We start from the raw sequence: 26,285 nt of genomic DNA on the forward strand, positions 1-26,285 counted from the left end.
TTCGAGAGTTATAGCCTTGATTCCCCCATTTCTTGTTTCTTTTGTGTTCTTCAGCTATATTATGATCTACCGGGTTAGTTGGTTCAGGTCCGGAGTGGTTTCAGAGAGAATTGAGACACATAGTCTCTTATTTGAAAGCTTAAGTAAGAAAAGTTGACCGGAAGTTGACTTATGTGTAAACGACCTCGGATTTTAATTTTGTTGGTTCCGTTAGATCTTTTAGGCAATTTTGCATTTAGGAGCGCATCCGGAAGGTGATTTGGAGGTCCATGGTAGAAATAGGCTTGAATTGGCGAAAGTTAGAATTTTGGCGATTTCAGCCGATAGTGGAAATTTTGATATCAGGGTCAGATTGGAGTTCCGAAAGTTGGAGTAGGTTTGTGGTGTCAATTCTGACTTGTGTGCAAAATTTGAGGTCATTCGGTCGTGGTTTGGTAGGGTTCAACATCGTTTGTGGAATTCGGAAGTTTAGAAGTTCTTAGGCTTGAATCCAGAAGTAATTCGGTCTTTTGATGTTGTTTTAAGTGATTTGAAGGTTTGACTAAGTTCGTATGATGTTTTGGTACATGTTTGGTTGTGGTCCCGAGGGCCTCGGGGTCATTTTGGGTAGTTATCGGATTGTTTTGAGTTGAAGAAGTGCAGCTAAAGCTGCTAGTTCTAGTGTTTCTGCACCTACGGTGTGGAGCCCGCAGAAGCGAAGGAGGTGCCGCAGATGCGGCCAAGAAGGAGCTGGGCAGGATCCACAGGTGCGAAGATATTCCCGCACCTGCGAGGGTCGCAGATGCGGGCAGCTGGGCGCAGGTGCGCTGGGAGGTCCCAGGTGCGATGGATTCCTGCACCTGTGGTGGACGCAGATGTGGTCTTAGAGCCGCAAGAGTGGAGGCTGGGATTTTAAGTGAAATCCACACCTGCGATGGAATTTTCGCAGATGCGGCGTCGCGGAAGTGACCAATGGACCGCAAGTGCGGTGTTGCAGGGCAGAAAAGCACCAGCTCGAGGTTTTGTCTTTCATTTTCAGTTTTGGACATGAGGAACTCGGGAGAGAGGCGATTTTTTGAAGGTTTTCAAGGAGCAACGTTGGGGTAAGTGATTCCAACCCATAATGGTGTAAATTTCGTGAATCCATGGATTTATTCATCATCTAATTAGAGATTTGAGCTAGAAATTTGGAGGTTTAGGGCTTGAGAATTGGAGAGTAGATTTTGGGGATTTGAGTGGCCAAATGAGGTCGGATTTTGATAAATTTGGTATTCTTAGACTCGTGAGTTAATGGGCTTTCGAGTTTTGTGACTTTTATCGGATTCCGAGACATGGGCCCGAGGGCTGGGTTTAAGTCGATTTTGAATTTTGGTTAAAATTTGGTATTTTTCTTGTGGAATTGATTCCTTTAGCCTATATTAATTGTATTGTATTGCTTGTGGCAAGATTCGGGACGTTTGGAGGTTTATTTGAGAGGCAAAGGCATCGCGGAGTAGGATTTTGGCTTGGTTTGAGGTAAGTAACGCTTCCAAACATGGTTTTGAGGGTTCGAAACCCCGAACTATGTGTTATGTGATTAGTATTGAGGTGACGCACATGCCAAATGACGGGCGTGCAAGCGTGCACTGTGAGAATTTTGACCTGGGTGATTCCATGGCACCGTTTAGTGACTCTATCCTGTTAATATCTATGTTTTCATCGTGTGATAAAGTAGTTGAGGTGTAAATCATGCTAGATATCATGTTTAGGCTTTGTGTCGGTATTGTTTGAACCCTTACCGGTCATTTCTTGCTGTCATCTCACTAGTTTTCATTTAATATTCCATACTTAGTTATGATCATGCATTTTTATATCATATCTCAATCTCAGTTATTTATTGATTCATCATATCATTGTTCTGGGTTGTTTTCATGACATTGTGAGCCCGTGTTGAGACTGGGGAGGTTGATGACTAAGTGAGGTCGAGAGCCTAGTTATGAGTGACAGTATGGGATTGGGCTGCACGCCGCAACGGTCATATTGATGATTATGATAGCGCTTGGGCTGCAGGAGCCCCTCCGGAGTCTGTAACACACCCCTAGTGAGCACGGATAATATTATTAAGAGATGGATACATGGATTTGTCTGAAGTACTTGATACCTGGAGATGGATTTCTTCACAGGGTTGGATTGCCCTCTGTCCTCGGTACTGGGTGATTTACAGTCAATGTTGTATATGTTCCGGGATGGATTTCCCTGGGTCGGATGGCCATATACAGTAGCGAGTGGTTGAGCACTTGAGAGTGGAAGCACATGGTGCATTTCATACATTCTGTGCATTGGCATGTAGAGATTAGTTGAGCTGTATACCTTTCACTATTTAGATCTATATTTACTTTACTGCTTTGAGCTATATATTTGACTTGAAAACATGCCTACGTTTCTGCACATTTACTTCTGTTTTACCTGTTGAGGTTGAGTTCATAACTACCTTTCAGTCCAAAGTTTGGACTTGTTACTTACTAAGTTGATGTACTCACAGTACTCCCTACACCTCGTGTGAAGATCCAGGCGATACCGTTCGTAGTGGTGGTTGCTGATCGAGGTTCCAGAGTTTGGAGATTGTCGATGTAGCTGCATGGCGTTTGCGGGCCTTGACCCTCCCTCTTTATCTCTATCGTACTTTCAGTTTATATCTTCAGACACTATAGGAGACTGTATTTTTTTGTCTAGATGCTCATCTACTCAGTGACACCCTGGTTTTGGGCTGGATTGTATCATCTTGGGATTTTTCTTATGTTTTCAACAGTTTTCTTTAAATGTTAAATGCTTCCGTTAACATTTCAAACTTATTGTTGTTGTGTTGAATTTTGTTGAGTTAAGGATGGCCTAGTTCCATGATAGGCGCCATCACGATGGTTGATTTTGGGTCATGACATTCGGTCATTAGCCATACATAACACCTGTGTATACACTCTTCACCTTATGTATACGTCGCTTTTCACATAACAAGAATAATCAATCAAGGACAAGTCCAAGGGGTATTCCTCCACATAAGGTTATGCAAGATACTTACCTCAAACAAACCAAATTAATACTCTAGCCTCCGAACGAGTCCAATCTATCCAAAAATAACTCAATAATATCAAATACGGCTATTGAAATCTATTCCAAGAAATAAACCTCCAATTTTTAACAAATATCAAAAACTCAACCAAATAGTCAATTCTGACCCATCTTTCGAAATCCGACAAAAAGTCACAAATCGTGATTACCCATTCAAATATGAAACCCATCCGAAAAATACCCGAAACATACCCAAGACCCCAGGGACTTCATCCAAACACCCCCAAAAAGTCCTAAAGCACAACACAGATCTACTCGATTATGCAAATCACATAAAATAATATCAAAATTATGAATCACACCTAAATTCAAGCCTAATAAACCAATCAACTTTCAAACTTCTAAAACTCATGTCGAACCACGTCTAGCCAACTCGGAATAACCCCAAATTTTGAACACAAGTCACATATAACATAATGAACCTATTAGAACTCCCGGAACAACAATCTGAAATCGATAACATCAAGGTAAACCTCCGGTCAAACCTAGAAACCTCCAAATCTAAATTTGGATATATGCCTAAGTCTAAAACCACCATACAAACTTGTTGGAACCATCAAACACCATTCTAGGGTCGTTTATTCAAAAGTCAAACGTCGGCCAACTCTTATAACTTAAACTTTCAACTTTAGAACTAAGTGTTCCAATTCAATCTAAAACCTTCCCCAAACCACCAACCATCCCTGCAAGTCATATAATAGCAAATACACATACAGGGAACATCAAATAAGGAAACGGGGTTCAAATACACCAAACGACCGACCGTGTCATTGCATTATCTCCCTCTTAAATAAGCATCTATCTTCGAATAAGTTTAGAATAATACATGGGATATCAAAAAGATGAGGGTATATGCTTCACATATCATGCTCGGTCTCCCAAGTTGCCTCCTCGACCAATTGACCTCTCATTTGAACCTTCACCAATGCAATGTCCTACGATCTCAACTTCCGAACTTGCCTATCCTAAATGTCCTTGGCACCTCATCATATGTCAAATCCTTGTCCAATTGCACCAAGCTGAAATCCAACATATGTGACAGATCCTCGTAGTACTTTCGAAGCATGAAAACATGAAACACCGGATGAACTCTTGATAAACTAGGTGACAAAGTAAGTCTGTAGGCCATCTCTCCAACTCTCTCCAATGCCTCAAAAGGACCAATATACAGAGGGCTCAACTTGCCCTTCTTCCCGAACTTTATCACACCCTTCATGGGCGAAACTCTGAGTAGAACTTTCTCAGCCACGATGAATATCACATCATGAGATTTCCTATCAACATAACTCTTTTTCCTGGATTACATTGTACAAAGCCTCTCCTAAATTAATTTCACCTTCTCCAAAGCATGACGAACCAAATCAGTGCCCACCAACGTAGCCTCCCCACTCTCAAACCAACCAAGCGGAGAATGATATTTTCTCCTATATAAAGCCTCATACGGAGCCATTTAGATACTTGAATGGTAGCTATTCTTGTATTAGAACTCAACTAGCAGTAGAAACTGATCCCACTGGCCCCAAGATCAATGACACAGGCTCTCAACATATCCTTTAAGATCTACGCTCAGACTGTCCGTCTATCTAGGGATGAAATATGTTAATCAATTCAACATGTGTGCCCAACTCACATTATACGACTCTCAAAATATATAATGCAGACTGAGTGCCTCGATCCGAGATAATAGACAAAGGTATACCATGCAGGTGAACAATCTCTCTAAGATAAATTTGAGCCAATTGCTCAAAAGTGTAGGAAGTCATGACCTGAATGAAATATGCAGACTTGGTCAGTTTGTCCACAATGACCCACATAGAATTAAATCTCCTTAAGGTACGTAGCAGATTAAACACAAAATCTGTAATGACACGCTCCTACTTCCACTCTAATATGTCTAGCCTCTGAAGTAAACTACCTGATCTCTTATGCTCATATTAAACAGTTGACACATGCTCAGCAATGTCTTTCTTCATCCTCCGCCACCAATAATATTGCTTCAAATCTCGGTACATTTTTCGTAGCACCTGGATGAATAGAATATCGTGAACTATGAGCCCCCCTTAAGAATCAACTCTCTCGAGCCATCCACATTAGGAACACAGATCCGACCCTGAAGCATCAATATCCCATCATCACCAATAGTCACCTCCTTGGTATCGTCGTGTTGTACTGTGTCCATAAATACAAACAAATGGAGATCATCATACTGACGTGCCTTGATGCGCTCAAATAAAGACGACTAAGATACAATACAGGCAAGAAACCTACTAGGCTTTGAAATATCCAACCTCACGAACATGTTGTCCAAAGCCTAAACAACCATAGCTAACGGCCTCTCCCTAGTTGGAATAAAATCAAGACTCCACATGCTCTCTGCCTTCCTACTCAAGGCTTCAGCCACCACATTGTCCTTCCCGGAATGATAAAGAATGGTGATATCATAGTTCCTCAATAGCTCTAACCACTTTCATTGCCTAAAGTTCAAATCCTTTTGCTTGAATAGATGTTGGATACTTTGATGATCCGTGTACACCTCACAAGAAATGCCATATAAGTAGTGCCTCCAAATCTTGAGCGCGTGTACAATTGCTGCTAACTCTAAATCATGCACCGGGTAGTTCTTCTCATGGGGCTTTAACTGAGTAAAGTATAGACAATCACCTTACCATCATTTATTAACATACACCCAATGCCAACTCATAAAATATCACAATAGACTGCATATGAACCCGATCCCAAAGGCAAAACCAAAACATGAGTTATAGTCAAGGATGTCTTGAGCTTCTAAAATCTTTTTGCATACTCGTCAGACCACCTGAATGGAGCACCCTTCTGAGTTAACTTAATCAATGGGGCTGTGACATATGAAAACCCCTCTATAAAGCAACAATAATACCTATCCAACCCTAGGAAACTTCGTATCTCTATAGAGGTAGAAGGTATGTGCAAACTCTAAGATGACTCGATCTTTTTTGGATCTATCTTAATGCGCTCACCAGAAACCATGTGAATCAAGAATGTCACTAAGTCTAACCAGAACTCGCACTTGGAGAACTTTGCATATAGTTTTTTCTCCCTCAAAGTTTGGTGCACGATCTCAAATGTTGCTCATGCTCCTCCAGGCTGCGAGAATAGAGCAATATATAATCAATAAACGTAATAATGAAGGAATCTAGATAAGGCCAAAACAGGATGTACATTAAGTGCATGAAAGATGTTGGGGCATTGGTCAGCCCAAAAGACATCAACAAGAACTCATAATAACCATAACTGGTCCTGAAGGGCGTCTTAGGAATGTGTGAAGCCCTGATCTTCAACTAATGGTACTCTGGTATCAAATCAATCTTCTAGAACACCCTAGAACCCTAAAGGTGGTCAAATAAGTCATCAATACGTGGCAGTGTGTACTTGTTCTTGATAGTAACCTTGTTCAATTGCATGTAGTCAATGCACATCCTCATAGAACCATCTTTCTTCTTAACAAAAATACTGGCACACCCCAAGGTAAGACACTAGGCCTAATAAAACCTTTATCTAGCAATTCCTGCAACCATTCCTTCAATTTCTTCAACTCTACTTGAGCCATGTAATATAGTGGAATATATATAAGCTGAGTGACTAGTGCCAAATTGTAATGACCCGGCCTGTCAATTAAGTATTTTATCCAAGTTCCCTATTTATTTCCTTATCTATGTTAAATTGTGGTTATATGACTTGTAGGGGTGATTGGTTCGGTTTCGGGTGAGTTTCGGGGTGAATTGAGATAATTAGGCCCAAAGTTAGAAGCTTAAGTTGAAAGAGTTTACTGGAGTTTGGCTTTTATGTAGACGATACCGGAATGGAGTTTTGGCAATTCTGATAACTCCGTATTGGGATTTTGGGGTAAGGAGTATGTCTGGATATTGATTTGGAAGTCCAAATGTCATTTTGGCTTGAATTGGCAAAAGTTGGAAAGTTGAAGATTTGAAAAGTTGAGAGGTTTAACCGAGAGTTGACTTTATTGATATCAAGGTTGGATTTTAGTTTTGGGAGTTGGAATAGCTCATGTTGTGTCTTTTATGACTTGTGTGCAAAATTTGAGCTCATTCGGAGTTGGTTTGATATAATTCAGCATTAGTTTTAAAAGTTGAAGGTTTATGGATTCAGTAGGTTTTAATTGGGGTGTGATTCGTATTATCGATGTTTTTTATATAATTTTTGGCCTCGAATATGTTCGTTATGTGTTTTGGAACTTTATGGTATGTTTGGAAGGGGTCCCGGGGGCCCCGGGCATGATTTTGATTGATTCGGGTCCATTTTGGACATAGAAGGAATTGTTGTTGCAACTGAGTTTCTGGTGTCATCACACCTGCGGTAGGCTTGGTCGTAGGTGCGAAGTGCGGCTGGGAGATCATAGAAGCTAAGGAGGCTGGCCCGGTGGAAGGTCGTAGGTGCAGACACCTGGGCACAGCTGCGCACCCGCAGAAGCAGCAACATGTCAGCCTAAGCGGAATATGGGCGAGCCTTGAGGGACCGCAGGTGCGGTCAATCTCTATATCTGCAGAAGCGCATATGCGCTTAGTGTGCCGCAGAAGCAGAATGTCCCTAAGTTAGTTGAGGTCGCACCTGTGATGAATTTTCCACAAGTGCGGGGTCACAGATGCGATAGAGAGGTCACAGAAACGGAATACCTAGGCAGAAAAGAGTTAGAGTCGAGGGTTTATTTCATTTTCCATACTTTGAGTTAGAGAGCTCGATTTTGGGTGATGTTTGAGGGAAAGGATTGGGGTAAGTGTTTTTGACTCGTTTGCTTATTATTCATGAATCCATCATTGTTTCAATCATTTAATTAGTGTTTTGAGTTGGAAAATTTGGAATTTTTTGTGAAAACTTCATAAACTAAATATTGAGAATTTAAAGGTCGATTTGAGGTCGGAATTGTATAATTTCAGTTTGGTTGGACTCGTTATTGAATGGTTGTTCGAATTTTGTAAGTTTGGTCAAGTTTCAAGGTGCGAGTTCGGAGTTGACTTTTTTAGTTGACTTTTTGATTTTCTTTAAAGATTGCAACTTTATTATCCGGAATAGTTTCTTATGGTCTGTATTTATGGTATTAAGTTATTTTGGCTAGATTCGAGCCGTCCAGAGTTGGATATTCGGGGAAAAGGCTTACTAGTGGGTTGATTTAGCTTGTTTGAGGTAAGTATATTTCCTAACTTTGTGGGGGGGGAACTACCCCTTAGGATTTGGGTTAATTGTACTAATTGTGTTATGTTAAAGCCATGTACGCAAGATGACGAGTGGGTACACGGGCTATATATGGTATTTAATCGGTTTAGGCTATTTAGACCAGTTTTATGCCTTTAATGGAATTGTCATAACATGTTATATCTTTCATTGTTAATATACTCTTACATGTGTTAATCTAACCTTACATGTTTTATTTGACATTGTTAACACTTGCTCTATCTCTTACTTGTTATTTTGCTCTTACATGATTTAGTTGAAGGTATATCCTTCCTTATTGTCTTCTTAATTCATCAATTGTTGAATTACCTCACTTGAAGTTGTTATTTCATGGAATATCTTCTTGTTGAGTTATTGGTGTTGAAGTTGTAAAAGTCGTTATCATATTTAGACGAAGTTGTTAAGTTGTTGAATATCATTCTTGTTGAGATATTCACTTATATTTCATTATTGTTGAGATTCTTGAATAGATTGTGGTTGAGCCATGGGCTATTTGTTGTAGAAGCATTGGTATTGTTGATTCTTTTGACAAGTTGTGGCATATGGGTACTTGTGGTGCAAGTTCTTATTGTGTTGTGATATTTATGCGCATGTGACGGTATAAGAATAGGGGTTAATGTGCATGCATCGACATAATGTGGGATTTATGTACGTGTGCTAGTAAGGGAATTACTTGAAGCCACACAGCGATGTAAGGTGGGCTAAAGTGCATGTATCTATTTGGGGAAAAGTATTTCCAAACTATATAAATGTAAAGCTCACGCGGAAGTATAAGGAAAGATTATGATTATGATTGTGAAATGAGATAATGAGGCACTACCTCGGTTGTGATTCTTGTTGTTACCTCTCATATACCTCACTTGCATTTGTCCGCGTTATTTCCTTGATGTTCTTATTATTTGTTCCTTCCTTGCTACCTTTATTTCTTTAAATTCAGTTGTAGCTCACCTTGTGGCATTACTTTATTGTCACTATTTCCGTGTTTTCATTATTAGACTATACTATACTTGTTCAATTCTTCTTATCCTAGTAGGTGTGTTGACCTAGCCTCGTCTCTACTCTACCAAGGTAAGGCTTGACACTTAGTGGGTAACGTTGTGGTGTACTGATACTACGGTTCTGCACATTTTTGTGTAGATCTAGGTACCTTGACTCAGGAAAGGCATTAGTGAGTGGATCATACAGTTCAGAGACTTCAAGGTATATTGTAGGCCTCGGAGTTACCTTCTGTCCTTATCTTACTTCTGTTTACTCTTTATCTAGACAGTGTTGTACTAGGGATTTTGCAATATTTTTGTGTAGAGTTTATGACTCAGTTCCACCAGATTTTTGGAGTTATTGTCAGTTGTACTGTTGAGTTCTATTATGATAGTTTAGACAGTTTAAATTTGTAGTTTTATTATTATTTCCCCTATTTCTCCATGCATGTTAGGCTTACCTAGTCTTAGAGACTAGGTGCCATCACGACATCCTTTAGTGAGAAATTGAGGTTGTGAGAAGTTGGTATCAGAGCTTTAGGTTCATAGGTGTTACGAGTCATAAGTAGGTTTAGTAAGTCTTGCAGATCGTTATGGAGACGTTTGTACTTATCTTTGAGAGGTTGCAGAACTGTTAGGAAAATTCAACTTCTTTGATTCCTTATCATGCGAATTTGTTGACTTCAAAATCTAAATCTTGTCTTTATATCCTCTCAAAGATTCTGAGGACACACACTAATGGGTCCGATGATCAGACACCCATGCCCCTTTCTAGAGCCGCGAGAGGTCATTGCCAGAGCAGAGGCCGAAGAAGGGCACGTGGTGTAGCTAGAGCACCTGCCCAAGTAACGACTAAGGAGCCACCAGTAGCTCCAACTAGGGGACATGCACCTGATGCACCTGTTGTCACCCTTGCACTTTAAGAGATCCTATCATAATTCTTGAGCATGTTCGGCACTCTAGCTCAGGCGGGGTTGATTTCACTTGCTCCAGCTACATCTCAGGCTAGGGGAGGAGCTCAGACTCTTGTAGCTCGTACTTCAAAGCAGTGGGTCCATGTCGATCAAGTCCTCGAGGTTATGCCAGCGCAACCTGTTGTTCCGGTTCAGCCTGAGGTTAGGGCAATGGAATCTGAGGAGGAGTATCTTAGACTTGAGAGGTTCAAGAAGTATCATCCTCCTACTTACAACAGCCTAGATACAGAGGATGCACAGGGTTTCCTAGAGAAGTGCCACTGTATTCTTTGCACCATGGGTATTGTGGAGGCGAGCGGGGTTGCTTTTACTATATTCCAGCTGTTAAGAGCAGCGTATTAGTGGTGGCGGGTTTATGAGGAGGTTAGCCTAGCTGATGCACCTTCACTCATATGGAATCAGTTTTTAAAAATGTTCTTGAGAGAGTTTATTCCCCAAAACTGAAAGGGATGCATGGCGCACAGAGTTTGAGCAGTTGTGCCAGGGTACTATGATAGTGTGAGAGTATGCTGTCAGATTCAGTGAGTTGTCCATACATGCACCTGCCTTGGTTTCTACAGTTAGAGAGCGAGTCTGCCGATTCATCGAGGGGCTCAACTATGGTATTAGATTCAGCATGGCTCAAGAGTTGGAGATAGATACCCCATATTAGCAGGTGGCAGAAATCATGCGGATTCTGGAGGGTATGCGGTGCCGTGAGAGAGAGGACAGGAAGGGAAAAAGGTCTCGAGGTACTAGAGGATTTAGTAGTGGCCGCGTTGCAGCTACATTCCGTCATGGTAGAGGCTATGTGAGTCGTCCATTCATTCAACATTCTCAGCTTCTAGTGGTGCTCTGGCTACTTTGAGGTCTTAGGTTGCCCATTTTGCTTAGATGCTATCTAGTGCACCTCTTAAAGGGGGTGCCTTCAACGGTCAGTCTAGGCGATCAGGCCTAGGCCAGTTTCAATATCCACGCCCACAGAGAGCTTGCTTTGAGTGTACTGATACCCTACATATGGTGAGGAACTACCCTAGACTTAGGAGGGGTGCACCTCCATAGGCTGCTCAGGCTCCATGTATTCCACCGAATCCACAAACTTCTTATGTTGTAGTTGTTTCTCTAGTTGTCGCTCCGCCTGCATAGCCAACTAGGTGTGGAGGTCAGACGGGTAGGGGTCGCTCTTGATGGGGAGGCTAGGCCAGATTCTATGCTTTCCCAGGTAGGACAGAGGTGGACGCAGCAGACGCAGGCATCACATGTATTGTTCTGGTTTGTCATAGAGATGCATCAGTCTTATTTGATCCAGGCTCCACTTACTCATTTATGCCATCTTACTTTGCTCTGTATTTGGATATATTTCGTGATTCTTTGAGTTCTCATGTATATGTGTGCATGCAAGTGGTAGATTCTATTATTCTAGATCGTGTGTAACAGTTGTGTTTAGTTGTTATTGGTGGTTTTGAGACCAGAGTTGATCTATTGTTACTCAAAATGGTAGGTTTGATGTTATCTTGGGCATGGTCTAGTTGTCGCCCCATCATGCTATTCTAGAATCACGCCAAGACTGTGACACTGGCTATGCCAGGTTTGCTGTAGTTGGATTGGAGGGGTTCATTGGATTATATTCCTAGCAGGGTTATGTCATTCCTTAAGGTACATCGGATGGTTGAGAAGGTATGTGAGCCATATCTAGCCTTTGTAAGGGATGTTAGTGCAGATTCTCCTACCATTGAGTCAGTTCTGGTAGTGAGAGACTTCCCAGATTTATTTCCAGCAGATCTTCCAGGCATGTCGCCCGATAGAAATATCGATTTTGGTATTGACTTGTTGTCGGACACTCAGCCTATTTCTATCCCACCATATCAAATGGCACCAGTGGAGTTGAAGGAGTTAAAGGAACAACTGCAAGAGTTGCTTGATAAGGGTTTCATCCGGCCTAGTGTGTCAACTTGGGGCGCTTCATTCTGTTTGTAAAGAAGAAGGATATTTCGATGCGCATGTGTATTGATTATAAATAGCTGAACAAAGTTATAGGGAAGAACAAGTACCCATTGTTGCGGATTGATGACTTATTTCACTAGCTATAGGGTGCTAGAGTGTTCTCGAAGATTGATTTGCGGTTAGGGTATCATCAGCTGAAGATTCAGGTCCAAGTATTTTGAAGACTACCTTTTGGACTCGGTATGGTCACTATAAGTTCCCTTATGATTTCATTTGGGCTGATCAATGCCCCAACAATATTTATGCACCTGATGAACATTGTATTCCAGCCTCATCTTGATTCATTCGTCATTGTGTTTATTGACGACAACTTGGAATACTCCCGCATTTGGGAAGATCAAGAGCAGCATGTAAGGATCGTGCTCCAGACCTTGAGGGAGAAGAAGTTGTATTAAATTCTTAAAGTGTGAAACTTGGCTTGATTCTATGGCATTTTTAGGTCATGTGGTGTCGAGTGAGGGGATCAAGGTAGATCCGAAGAATATTGAAGTAGTTTAAAGTTAGCCCAGACCATCTTCAGCTATTGAGATTCGGAGTTTCCTTGGTTTGGCCGGGTATTATCGTCATTCATGGAGGGTTTCATCCATTACTACACTTATGACTAGATTGACCCAGAAAGGAGCTCTTTTCAGATGGTCCGAGGAGTGTGAAGCGTATTTCAAAAGCTCAAGACTGCTTTGACTATAGACCCAATGTTGGTGTTGCCTACAGGTTGGGGGTCTTACACTCTGTATTTTGATGTGTCACGTGTTAGCCTTAGCATGGTGTTGATGCCATATGGTCGGGTGATTACCTACTCGTCTCGGAAGTTGAAGGTTCATGAGAAGAATTATCCAGTCCCCAACTTAGAATTGGCAGCTATTGTTCATGCCTTGAAGATTTGGTGGCATTATCTGTATGGTGTCGCATGTGAGGTCTATACCGACCACCGGAGTCTCCAACATCTGTTCAAGTAGAAGGATCTTAGCTTGTAGCTACGGTTAGAGTTTCTTAAAGACTATGATATTCCTATTCTATATCATCCCGGGAAGGCCAATGTGGTGGCCGATGCCTTGAGTAGAAAGTCGGAGAGTTTAGGTAGTTTGGCATATCTACCGGTAGTAGAGGCCACTAGCCATGGATGTTTAGGCCTTGGCCAATCAGTTTGTGAGGTTAGATGTTTCTAAACCTAGTCGAGTTCTTGATTTCGTGGTTTCTCGGTTTTCCTTATATGAGCGCATTAGAGAGCGTCAGTATGACGACCCCCATTTGCTTGTCCTTAATGACACGGTACAGCACGGTGATGATGCCAAGGATGTTTCTGTCAGAGATGAAGGCGTGTTGCGGATGCAGGGCTGGTTATGTGTGCCCAATGTAGATAGATTACGTCAGTTGATCCTTCAGAAGGCCCACAGTTTGTGGTACTCCATTCATCCGGGTGCCACTAAAATGTATCAGGATTTGAGATAGCATAATTAGTGGAGGATAATGAAGAAAGATATAGTGGATTATGTGGCTCAGTGCCTAAACTTTCAGCAGGTGAAGTATGAGCATCAGAGGCCAAGCGGTTTGCTTCAGAGACTTGAGATTCTCGAGTGGAAATGGGAGCGTGTTACCATGGACTTTGTTGTTGGGCTCCCATAGACTTTAAAGAAATTTGATGTTGTATGGTTGATTGTCGATAGGTTGACCAAGTCGGCTCATTTCATTCCAGTGGGGAATACCTATTCTTCTTAGCGACTAGCTCAGATTTATATTTGCGAGATTTTTCGACTTCATGGAGTACCGGTATCCAATATCTCTGATCGGGCACGCATTTTACATTGCACTTTTACATAGCTGTAAAGCGTGAGTTAGGGACATGGGTTGATTTGAGTACAATATTTCACCCACACAGATATTAGAGGATATGTTTCATGCTAGTGTTATGGATTTTGGGGGTTCTTGGGATCATTTCTTGCCGCTTGCAGAGTTTTCCTATAATAATAGCTACCAATCGAGTATTCAGATAACTCTTTATGAGGCCCTATATGGGAGGTGATGTCGTTCTCAAGTTGGTTGGTTTGAGCCGGGTGAGGCTACGTTGTTGGGCACAGATTTCGTTCGAGATGCCTTAGAGAAAGTCAAGTTGATCCAGTATTAGCTTCGTACAACACAGTCTAGGTAGAAGATTTATGTCGATCGAAGAGTTCGTGATGTTACATTCATGGTTGGAGAAAGGGTTTTGCTCCAAGTTTCACCCATGAAGGGTGTGATGAGGTTCGAAAAGAAGGGCAAGTTGAGCCCTAGGTATATTGGTTATTTTGAGATCCTCGAGAGAGTGGGGGAAGTGGCCTACAAGCTTGCATTGCCACCTAGCTTATCTGTAGTTCATCCAGTATTTCATGTTTCCATGCTTCGGAAGTATCAAGGTGATCTGTCCCATGTTTTAGACTTCAGCTCAGTACTATTGGACAAGGATTTGACTTATGTTGAGGAGTTTGTGGCCATATTGGATAGGCAGGTCCGAAAGTTGAGGTCAAAGAACATTGCTTTGGTGAAGGTTCACTAGAGGGGTCAACCAGTCAAAGAGGCAACTTGGGAGACCGAGCATGATATGCATTGCCATTATCCTCATCTTTTCATTACTTCAGGTATGTTATATACTCATTCAAGGACAAACGTTTGTTTTAAGTGGGGGAAGATGTTACAACTCGGCCAGTCATTTGAGTATTTTAGCCTCGTTCCCTTGTTTATTGCCTCCTCTATGTAAAATTGTGGTTATATGACTTACTGGGGTGGTTGTTTTGATTTTGTAAATTGGGACACTTGGTCCAAAGTAGGAAGCTTAAGTTGAAAGAGTTGACCAAACTTTGACTTTTGTGTAGACGAATCCAGAATGGAGTTTTGATGATTCTGATAGCTCCGTCTATTTTGGACTTAGGAGTATGTATGGATAATGATTTGGAGGTTCGTAGGTCATTTTGGTTTGAATTGATGAAAGTTGAAGGTTTGGAAAGCTTAGAGGTTTGAGCGAGAGATGAATTTGTCGATATCGAGGTCGGATTTTGGTTTCGAGAGTTGGAATAGGTCCATTATGTCATTTATAACGTGTGTTCAAAATTTGATCTCATTCATAGTTGGTTTAATATGATTTGGTATTAGTGTTAGAAGTTGAAGGTTCATGGATTCAATAGGTTTGAATTGGAGTGTGATTCGTAGTTTGATGTTGTTTGATATGATTTGGCCTCGAGTAGGTTCGTTTTGTGTTTTGGGACTTGATGGTATGTTCAGACGGTGTCCCGGTGCCCCTGGGCGTAATTCGGATTGATTTAGGTCCATTTTTGACATAGAAGTAAATGTTGTTGCAGCTGAGTTTCTGGTGTCATCGCACCTGCGGAGGGCTTGGCCGCAGGTGTGTCTAGGAGATCGTAGAAGCGAAGGAGGCTGACCAAGGGGAAGGTCACATTTGCGAATACCTGGGTGAAGGTACGCACCCACTGAATCGGCAACTCATTCGTAGAAGCAGAATATACGCGATCCTTGAGGGACCGTAGTTGCGGTCAGTCTCTGCATCTGTGGAAGCACAGATGCGCTCTTAGTCCTCAGAAGCAGAAGCGAAGATGCATTTATTATGCCGTAGAAGCGAAATGTCCCTGAGTTAGTTGAGGTCACACCTGCGATGTATTTTCTACAGGTGCAGGGTCACAGATGTGGCAGGGAGGCCGCATAAGTGGAATACCTGCGAAAAAAAAGAGTTAGAGTCGAGGGTTTATTTCATTTTCCATACTTTGAGTTAGAGAGATCGGTTTTGGGTGATGTTTGAGGGAATAGATTGGGGTAAGTGTTTTTGACTCGTTTGCTTATTATTCATGAATCCATCATTGTTTTTATCATTTAATTAGCGTTTTGAGTTGGAAAAATTGGGAATTTTTGTGGAAACTTCATAAACTATAAATTGAGGATTTGAAGGTCGATTTGAGGTCGGAATCGTATAATTTTAGTTTGGTTAGACTCGTTATTGAATGGATGTTCGAATTTTGTAAGTTTGGTCAGGTTCCGAGGTGCGGGCTCAGAGTTGACTTTTTGATTTTCTTTAAAGATTACAACTTTATTATCCAGAATAGTTTTCTATGGTTTGTATTTATGGTATTAAGTTATTTTGGCAAGATTCAAGCCGTCCACAGTTGGTTATTCGTGGAAAAGGCTTATTAGTGGGTTAATTTAGCTTGTTTTAGGTGTATCATGCCTAACTTTGTGTGAGGGAACTACCCCTTAGGATTTGGATTGATTGTGCTACCTATGTTATGTGAAAGCCGTGTACTCAAGGTGATGATAGGTACACGGGCTATATGTGGCATTTGACTGGTTAAGGCTATTTAGACCATTTTCTTGCCTTTAATGGAATTGGAATTACATGTTATATCTTTTATTATTAATCTACCCTTGCATGCGTTAATCTATCCTTACATGATTTATTTGACATTGTTAACACTTGTTATTGTTCTATAGGCTCGTACCAATGTATCCTTGAGCTCTAAGGAGACAGGAAACCAAGTCTGGTTAATGAAGTATGTCTATAAGTCCAGAGCGTGATTAACAGCTACCTTTGGTCCCTACTGGCCATGGAGATGTAGAGGATCGTTATTAGTTCTGGAAGTGCTCTTCGCTCAGGCTACTTTAGGTAGCTTAACTCGGGTAGAACCTATTCGCCTAGGGGGATACAACTCATATTTTCGAGTAGAAGTACTCTTTGGTCAGGCTGTCTTACGTAGCTTAACTCAGGTAGAACCTATTCACCTAGGGGGATACAGCTCATATTTCTAGGTAGAAGTATTTTTCGCCTAGACTTACTTTTTTGTAGCTTAACTCGGGTAGAACTTTTTTACCTAGGGGGATTCAGCATTTTATCAATAATATAGGGCACCAACCCCTAGTTATATTCCTTCTCAATAAAATAGGGTGCCAACCCCTGGTCACATTTCCTTTCAGTAATACAGGGTATCAACCCCTGGCTATATTCCTTATCAGTAATACAAGGTGCCAATGCCAACCCCTGGTTACATTTCTTTTCAGTAATACATGGTTCCATCCACTGGTTACATTTTTTCTCAGTAAGAAAGGGTACTAACCCCTGGTTATATTTCTTCCACTGATACAGGGTATCAACGTCTGGTTACATTTCCTTTCAGTAATGCAGGGTACTAACCCCTGGTTACATTCCTTTCTAGTAATACAGGGCGCCAATCCCTAGTTACATTCCTTTACAGTAATACAGTGCGTCAACCCCTGATTACGTTCCCCTTTTTAGTAATATAGGGGCCACCCCTATTTAATTTCCCTCATAGTGATACAGGGCGTGATCCCCTCGTTACATTTCCTTTTAGTAATATAGAGTACCATCCTCTAAGTCTATTTCCTTTTGGTAACACATGGTACTACCCTCCTGGATACATATCCTCTCGTAGCTAGTTTATACTACTGTCTTTGTCGTTCGACAAATTATATCATTTATAGCTTTCTAATAACTCACAAAATTTTTCTAGTGCCAAACTGGGGAAGAAAAGTTTTGTTCGACTTTGATGGTTTTGTAGGACCCCGCCATAAAGCACAGATTGTGATGATTAAATATTGCAATTTTAGTTCTCATCAGGAAAAAAAGAGGCCTTTCAATCACAAGATACTCGGAGTTAACTTTGATAAGGTGTCAGCAATCTGGATTTCCAAAATCAAGTTCCAAACACTGATCAAAAAAAGAAGGTTGTTTGAGCATAAAGACGATTGGGGTCAAGTTTTGATGTAATGCACATATCGACCAACATCTCAAAATCCATCTTCTCGGCTTCTAATTAAGAAGTGAGCATTCAAGACTCAATTCAAGCTCGAGCTTCAAGAATCAATCTTCAATCTCAAGGAACCAATGCGGGTCAACAAGCCCTAAGCTCAACGCACCTACCTCCAAGTGCGGGTTGGCGAGCTTCATATTCAAGACACCTATCTTCCAATGCGAGTTTACGAGATCTCAAGTGAAATGCAAGATGCACGACACAAAGAGTAGATAACACCTTATATTTTTCATTTTTCTTTAGTGTAATATTCTTTTTCATTTTGATGTAATAAATAGGACTGCAGATCGGAGCCTCGACGGAACCTCACTCGATTCTCCAACTCATCATTCCACCACTCTACTTGAACTACACATGACTTGATTCCCTTATAACTCGGGATATGTAGGATGTCCAAAACCAAGACTCACTCGTCTTCTTCATTTTTCTTTTCTTTTTTGAATAACGGTTTGGTAAAAAAATTAGACAACCTTTTTAATTTCTTTGCTTGAAAACTCTCCTTGTTTCTAAGCAAAGAGGGTCATGCCGTGAGCACCTAATTTTTTACCACGCTTGAGCTTTCTATTTTTTGTATTTAATATTTTTTAGATTTTAATCTTGATATTTTAACTTTTATGTAATTTTTATTAGTAGGATTTATTAGAGAAACGTACTTTTTTTAACACAGTCTACTACATATAGGTTGGAAGAATTTATTTTAAGCACAGATCAAATTTAATAAGATTACTTTCTACCTTCCCTATACTGTTTTCTTATCCCATCACCTACTCAATACACTATTTCCTTGTCCCACCACCCTACTCCCTACACTATTTCTTTGTCCTATTATCCATTCTGTACACTCTTCCTACCTTTTTTATATTATATACACAAGCACATACATGAAGAGAGGAGGAGATTTTAAAAGAAGAGTGAACACAAAAGATTAAAACAGATGACGAATAGTTGCTAGGAACCAAAAAAACCATTTGTCCATCTTCATCTTCCCTTCAAAATTATCAGAAGTTTCAGCCATGAAAAACTCACTAAGACCTCCATCTTCTCCATAAAATTTAGCCACCTTCCTTATCACTTAGGACCCAATTGAATCAGCATCAAATCCCTCCATTAAATAACCAAAAAACAGTCATGTAAAGTACCCAAACATCACAAAAATCCAGCAACCAAACTCCAGGGAATATCAGTCCAAATAAAACCTCAAACGCAATAAAAATGCAGGAAAAACACACCAGAAATCACCCTCCAAAACAGACCCAGAAATAGCCCCAAAATTACCTCAAATAGTTCCATAACTCTGCCCTCAAACCAGCCTCTTCTTTGTCCAAAAATGACCCCAAAATAACCCCCTCTTCCTCCCTAAATAGCATAAAACCCAGCTAAAATTCAGCTAAAAAATACTCAAAAACAGCATAAAAAATAGATGTCAAACTCACCACAATTAACCTCTTCTAAAGCTCCGCTAAAAGTTCAAAAAATGCGGCTAAAAATCTGCTCAGACATGTAGAAAACCCAACTGTAAAGCTGCAGAAAAATAGTTCCAAAACAGCCCCAAATGCAGTTGTATTGCAAGATGCCTCATAAGCTATTATTTGATTATTCTGATGTAGCAACTGGGTTTTGGCGATGACGTAGCTGTTGACATGTTTTTAAATTGCAGAAGATACTTAGATATTTTCTATTCCTAGGCTTAAGATTTTTCAGTTGTGAATTTCCTAGTCTTTAGGCATGTAGTTGTTGGTTGATCGGTTCTTGATTATTAGGAAATTTCTATTTCAGTATTTACTGCAATTCTGTTTGGATCTCTTTGTATTTAAACATCTCTTCAATTAGCTTAATAAAAAATCTCTCATTTTCTTCTTTATGCCATTTTGTGCTTTCTCTGCTAAACACTAACAAATTGGTATCAGAGCCTTTTTTTTCTTAAGGGTCCTGTGAGTGACCTGTGAGTGTAATCTGAATGAAAGAAAACTCCTACCTATTTCCCTAAAAAGCCATCAAAACACATGGAAACAAAAGAAAACTCTTCTGGTTCTTTTGCTAGTGCTTTACCAATGTTTGATGGAGAGAATTACCAAGTATGGGAGATCAAGATGCAAACTCACATAGAGGCATGTGATCTCTGGGATGCAGTAGAGGAGGATTATGATATTCCTGCTTTACCTAGCAAACGAACAATGGCTCAGATCATACTTCACAAGGAAAGGACGATAAGGAAATCCAAGGCGAAAGCTTGATTATATGCTGGAATTTCACCAATGATTTTTTCCAGTGAATATCATGGAGATGAGAGAATCAAAGGCATGAAAGTGATGAATCTCATCAGATAATTTTATATGCAAAAAATGAAGGAATCTGAAACTATTAAAGAATATTCAGATAGACTTCTTAGTATTGCGAATAAGGTAAGAATGTTGGCTACTAAACTTCCTGATAGTAGAATTGTCGAGAAAATTCTTGTAACACTATTTGAGAAGTTTGAACCAACTATTGTTTCCTTAGAAAATACTAAGGATCTGTCAATGATCACTTTGGCAGAATTGTCAAATGCATTGCAGGCATAAGAGCAGAGAAGATTAATGAGACAAGAAGGGTTAGTAGAAGGTGCACTGTAGGCCAAGTTGCAAGACAATGCTGGAAGCAAATACAAGAAACTGAAAGAGAAAAATAATCATGTTGGATACAATCAGGCTTCTTCTAATAATGGTGGTAGCAATGACTCTGGCAACAATAAAAGAGAAGATTTCCTCCATGTCAGCATTGTGGAAGGAAGAATCATCCTCACTTCAAATATTGGAGAAAGACGGATATGAGATGCAGGAGATGTCAGAAACTTGGGCATGCTGAGATCATCTGCAAGAAAAAAGGATCTCAACAGCAGGGAGAAGCTCAAGTTGCAAATCAACATGAGGAAGAACAACTCTTTGTTGCATCATGTTTTGCATCTAGTATTTCAAGAGACAACTGCTTATTGATAGTGGTCGTATAAACCACATGACTAGTGATGAGAAGCTTTTTGGAAAGCTTGATAGATCAGTTACAGCACGAGTCGGAATTGGGGATTGTAGCTATTCAGAGTTATAAAGGTAAAAACTTATTTCTAAAGTTTTATTTGTTCCAAAAATTGATCAGAATTTATTAAGTCTTGGATAGCTTCTAGAAAATGGATTCAAATTATTCTTTGAAGATAAGGCCTGTCTGATCATTGATCCAAATGGCCGGGAAATATTCAAAATTAAAATGCAGGGAAAAAGTTTTTCTCTGAATCCGATGGAGGAGGAACAACTAGCCTTTCCAAGTCAGCCCACTGTTGTAGAAACCTGGCACAAATGGTTGGGTCACTTCCACCATAAGGCTCTTTTGTATATAGAGAAAAAAGGATCCGGCAAAAGGTTTACCTCCACTTGTAAAGGAATTCCCAAGTTGTGAGGCATGTCAGTTTGGTAAGCAAATAAGGTTGTCATTCACAAAATCAACTTGGAAAGTAACTCAAAAATTGTAGTTGGTTCATACAGATCTTGGAGGTCCCCAAAGAACTCCATCATTGAAGGGAAGCAGGTATTACATTATTTTTATTGATGATCTAACAAGGATATGTTGGATATACTTATTAAGGTTCAAATCAGAAGTCGCTAAAGTTTTTTGGAGATTCAAAGCCGTGGTAGAAAATCAAAGTGGCTGCAAAATACAAGTGTTTAGATCAAATAATGGGACTGAGTACTCTTCAGATCAGTTCAAAAGCTTTTGTGAAGTTGCTGGAATAGAGCAGCAACTTACTACTCCATATACTCCACAGCAAAATTAAGTAAGTAAAAGGAAGAATAGGACTATCATAGAGATGACAAGGTGTATGTTGCATGAGAAAGAGCTTCCCAAAAAGTTGTGGGCAGAGACAGCCAATACTGTTGTATTTTTGTTAAATATGCTGCCCACAAAGGCAGTGAATGGTCAAACACCTTTTGAAGCTTGGAATGGGTATAAACTTTCACTAAAGAACCTCAAAAATTTTGGTTGCTTATGTTTTTCTTACATACCTCAGGTGGAAAGGGATAAACTTGACAAAAAGGCGAAACCTGGAGTTTTCATTGGCTATAGTTTGCAATCAAAAACTTACAGAATTTTCAAACCACAAACTGAAAAAAATTTGATAAGCAGAGATGTGGAATTTGTTGAGCAAAAGCAATGGAATTGGGATAAAGATAAACAAGAAATGGAAGCTAATGAGTTGCAAAATCTTGAGGAGCGCATCGACCAACTTCCAGTTAGAGGAACCAGATCACTTTAAGATATTCATCAAAGATACAACGTAGTAGTATTTGAACCTGCCAAATATGCAGAAGCTGAAAGAGATAAGAAATGGATAGCTGCAATATAGGAGGAGCTGACCATGATCGAGAAAAATGACACGTGGGAGCTGGTTGAAAAACCTCAAGATAGAAAGATCATTGGAGTTAAATGGGTTTATAGAACTAAGCTAAATGCAGATGGATCGGTGAACAGGCACAAAGCCAGGCTTGTGGTGAAGGGCTATGCTCAGATTTTTGATGTAGATTTTTCTGAAATATTTGCACTTGTGGCAAGACTTGACATAATCAGACTTCTTTTGGTACAGTAGAATTGGCGATCCTCTTTCTGACTTAGGTTTTCGAAAAAGCCTAAGCGAATCAACTCTTTATATAAAGCATACTAAATCTGACATTGTTATCATTTCTCTGTATGTTGATGATCTTTTAGTAATAGGAAGTAATGTTGTGCTCATAGAAGAGTATAAAAGAGAAATGATGAAAGTTTTTGAAATGACGGATCTTTGAGAGATGTCTTTCTTTCTTGGAATGGATATTAAACAAGTCCAAGATCAAATATCCATTTGTCAGAAAAAATATTCAAAAAAAATTCTAAAGAAATTTAGAATGAAAGACTGCAAAAGTATGAGCACGCCTACGAGTCAAAAGGAGAGCTAATGAAGGATGATGGTGCTGAAAAGCATAAGAAGGAAGCTACAAAAGCTTGATTGGATGTCTAATGTATCTTATAACGACAAGGCCAGATATACTGTATGTTGTAAGTGTACTATACAAATTCTTGAATTCTCCAAATGAAGTGCTTATGAAAGTTGCAAAAAGAGTGCTCGGGTATGTCAAAGGAACAATAGATTATGGAGTCAGATTTAGCAAGTATCAGAATTTCAAACTTTGGGGATTTTCTGACAGTGATTGGGCTGGTTCTGTTGAAGATATAAAAAGTACTTCAGGGTACTGTTTTAGTTTTTGCTCAGGCTATTTTTCTTGGTGTTCTAAGAAGCAAGCGATTATTGCTCAATCAACTGCAGAGGCAGAATTCGTTGCTGCTACAGCTTCTATCAATCAAGCTTTGTGGATGAAGAAAATTGCATGCGATCTTGGTTTGGAGATTAAGAAAAGCACTGAGGTATTTGTAGACAACCAAGCTGCTATCGCTATTTCTCACAATCCAGTATTTCATGGAAAGATCAAGCATTTCAATATGAAACTATATTTTCTGAGAGAAGTGCAAAAAGATGGTCTGGTGAATCTGGTGCATTGCAAAATGGAAGAACAATTGACTGATATTTTTACAAAAGCTCTTCCAGCAAGCAAATTTGAGATCTTGAGAATGAAACTTGCGATTTACAGCTCTTGACGCAAGAAGGAGTGTTGCAAGATGCCTCATAAACTGTTATTTGATTATGCTGATGTAGCAACTAAGTTGGCGATGACGTAGCTGCTGACATATTTTTAATTAGCAGAAGATACTTAGATATTTTCTGTTCCTAGGCTTAAGATTTTTCAGTTGTGAATTTCCTAGTCTTTAGGCATGTAACTATTGGTTGATTAGTTCCTAATTATGAGGAAATTTCTGTTTCAATATTTACTACAATTCTGTTAGGATCTCTTTGTATTTAAACATCTCTCCATTCAGCTTAATAAAAAATCTCTACTTTTCTTCTTTATACCATTTTCTGCTTTCTCTGCTAAACACTAACAAACTAAAAAAAGCCACCTACCTCCAGCTCGTTTTCAGCCATGAAAAGCTGAAATTTCAGGTCTAAAAACGACCCCAAAATAGCTGCACAACAGCTCAAAAACAACTTTGAAAATCGGTCCAAACACCATCCTTGAGCTTCGTTAAAGTTCCGATCGAGTTTGACGAAATGTGAATTTCCGCCCGACGATGTTTCGGGCTTGTCGAGGTCTCGTTCGGTGGTCCTCGTTTGAGTTCTAAAGGCCAGAAGTAGAAAAAAAAAAGCTTGTTAAAGGTCCATCCTTGTACACTTTTTTCCCAATAAAATCCATGTTTTGTCCATTTGTCTTTAATTATTGTCACGACCCGGATTTTTCACCCTCGGGAGTCGTGATGGCGCCTACTAATGTGAGCTAGGCAAGCCAATCATTTAACTATTTATTTCATTACTCAATTATTTGTTTAAAATAATATTAGACGATAACATGAAAACAGCGGAACTTTAAATAATTAAGCGGAAGATAACAATTAAATATCTAAAATCTGCATCTATTACAACTCTTAAAACCCAAAGAACCCAAAACCTGGTGTCATAGTATCACAGACGGTCTAAGATTTATTACATACAAAGTCTGAAGAAAATGACAATACACTATTTCTGAATAAAAGAAAAATGAAACATGAAATAGGGATGGAGGGAGACGACAGGTCCTGCGAACGCCTGAAGGTCTACCTTCGATCTCTGCAAGGACTAAAGGTAGCCTCCACACTATGGTCCAAAAGCTGCTCCGAGATCTGCACATAGTGCAGAGTGTAGTATCAGCACAACCGACCCCATGTGCTGGTAAGTGTCTAGCCTAACCTCGGCGAAGTAGTGACGAGGCTAGGACCAGACTACCAAATAAACCTGTGCAGTTAAAATGTATATACAGCGGAAAAGAAGTACAGAAATAACCAGACAAAATGGGAAGAAGAGCATGTTGTGGGGGAGATAACAGTTCCGAATAGAAAGACATCAAATAAACGAAAGAAACATCATAACTCGGATATAAACAAAGAATCAGAAATCACTAAATGCACCAAAGTAATCATATAATAAAAATGTGCACGGCATCACCCTTCGTGCTTTTACTCTCTTTCCTAGCCATATAATCAATAAAATCGGCATGGAATGGTACATCGTGCGCCACGGCATCACCCTTCGTGCTTTACACTCTTTCCTCACAATAATACATGGCATCACCCTTCGTGCTTGACACTCTTTCCTCAAAAGAAAAATAGTGCACGGCATCACCCTTCGTGCTTTAACTCTCTTCCTCACCCAAACAACAATCACAAACAATAGGGCAAGGAAATAAAGGAAATTTTCAATAAGAATCCGGGCAAGGGAGCAACAAGTCAACAATTAAATTCCAGCAAGGGAACAACATCAATAACATCCACATCCCGGCAAAGGAGATAACAAATAAATCAATAATAGCCCGGAAAGGGTGACAACATAATGATCTCTTCTCTTTCTCACTTTTACTTTACAATTAACTTCATAACTCGAGCCAATGCTCTAGAGGTTCAAGTTGGTGCTTTGGAGTTTGCTAAGCGGTTCTTCGTACGCTTGCTTATGTTATTAAGACTCACTTTTCTTTCGGGGCTTATCACTTATACCTTCACAATTCATTTCACAACTCGAGCCAATGCTCTAGAAGTTCAATTGTCACTTATACTTTCACAATTCGTTAGACAACTTGAGCCAGCGCTCCTCAATGTTCATAGGTCACAATTCTTTCCACAAACTTTATAAAAAAATTAGAAACCATCACCAAGGCATGAAAGATACAACAAAGTCATGATAATCACAATATAAAGACTCACGAGCATGCTAGACACCAACGTATAGATACTCGTCACCATGCCTATACGTCGTACTTAACAATTACCACATAGCAAGTAAGACTCAACTCTTAATCCCTCAAGATAAGGTTACACCAAACACTTACCTCGATGCCACGAACATAATTCACGATTCAATTATAGCTTTACCCCTTGATTCAACCACCAATTCGCTCGTATCTAGTCACAAGTTACTTAATTACATCAATAAACGCTAAATGAATCAACCCCAATGCATGGAAATGAGTTTTCTAAAGTTTTACCCAAAAAGTCAAAAGTTTCCCCCGGGCCCACATGGTCAAAACCCGAAGTTCGAACCAAAACCCGATTACCCATTCCCCCACAAACCCAAATATATAATTTATTTTGAAATC

At 39.9% G+C, this 26,285-nt stretch overlaps 1 protein-coding gene across 1 annotated transcript; it reads left to right on the forward strand.

Moving 5' to 3' along the window:
• The first annotated feature begins 23,067 nt into the window (after positions 1-23,067).
• On the forward strand, positions 23,068-23,703 carry LOC142166019 (secreted RxLR effector protein 161-like). Its single transcript, XM_075224420.1, has one exon. The coding sequence runs from the start codon at positions 23,068-23,070 to the stop codon at positions 23,701-23,703; it is 636 nt and encodes a 211-aa protein (XP_075080521.1).
• Positions 23,704-26,285: the final 2,582 nt, after the last annotated feature.

The sequence above is a fragment of the Nicotiana tabacum genome, chromosome 11 (assembly GCF_000715075.1).
Source record: "Nicotiana tabacum cultivar K326 chromosome 11, ASM71507v2, whole genome shotgun sequence".
Classification (NCBI taxonomy): domain Eukaryota; kingdom Viridiplantae; phylum Streptophyta; class Magnoliopsida; order Solanales; family Solanaceae; genus Nicotiana; species Nicotiana tabacum.

Excerpts from the sequence above, each read along its gene's own strand:
- LOC142166019 (XM_075224420.1), top strand. The coding sequence starts at position 23,068 with ATGTATCTTATAACGACAAGGCCAGATATACTGTATGTTGTAAGTGTA.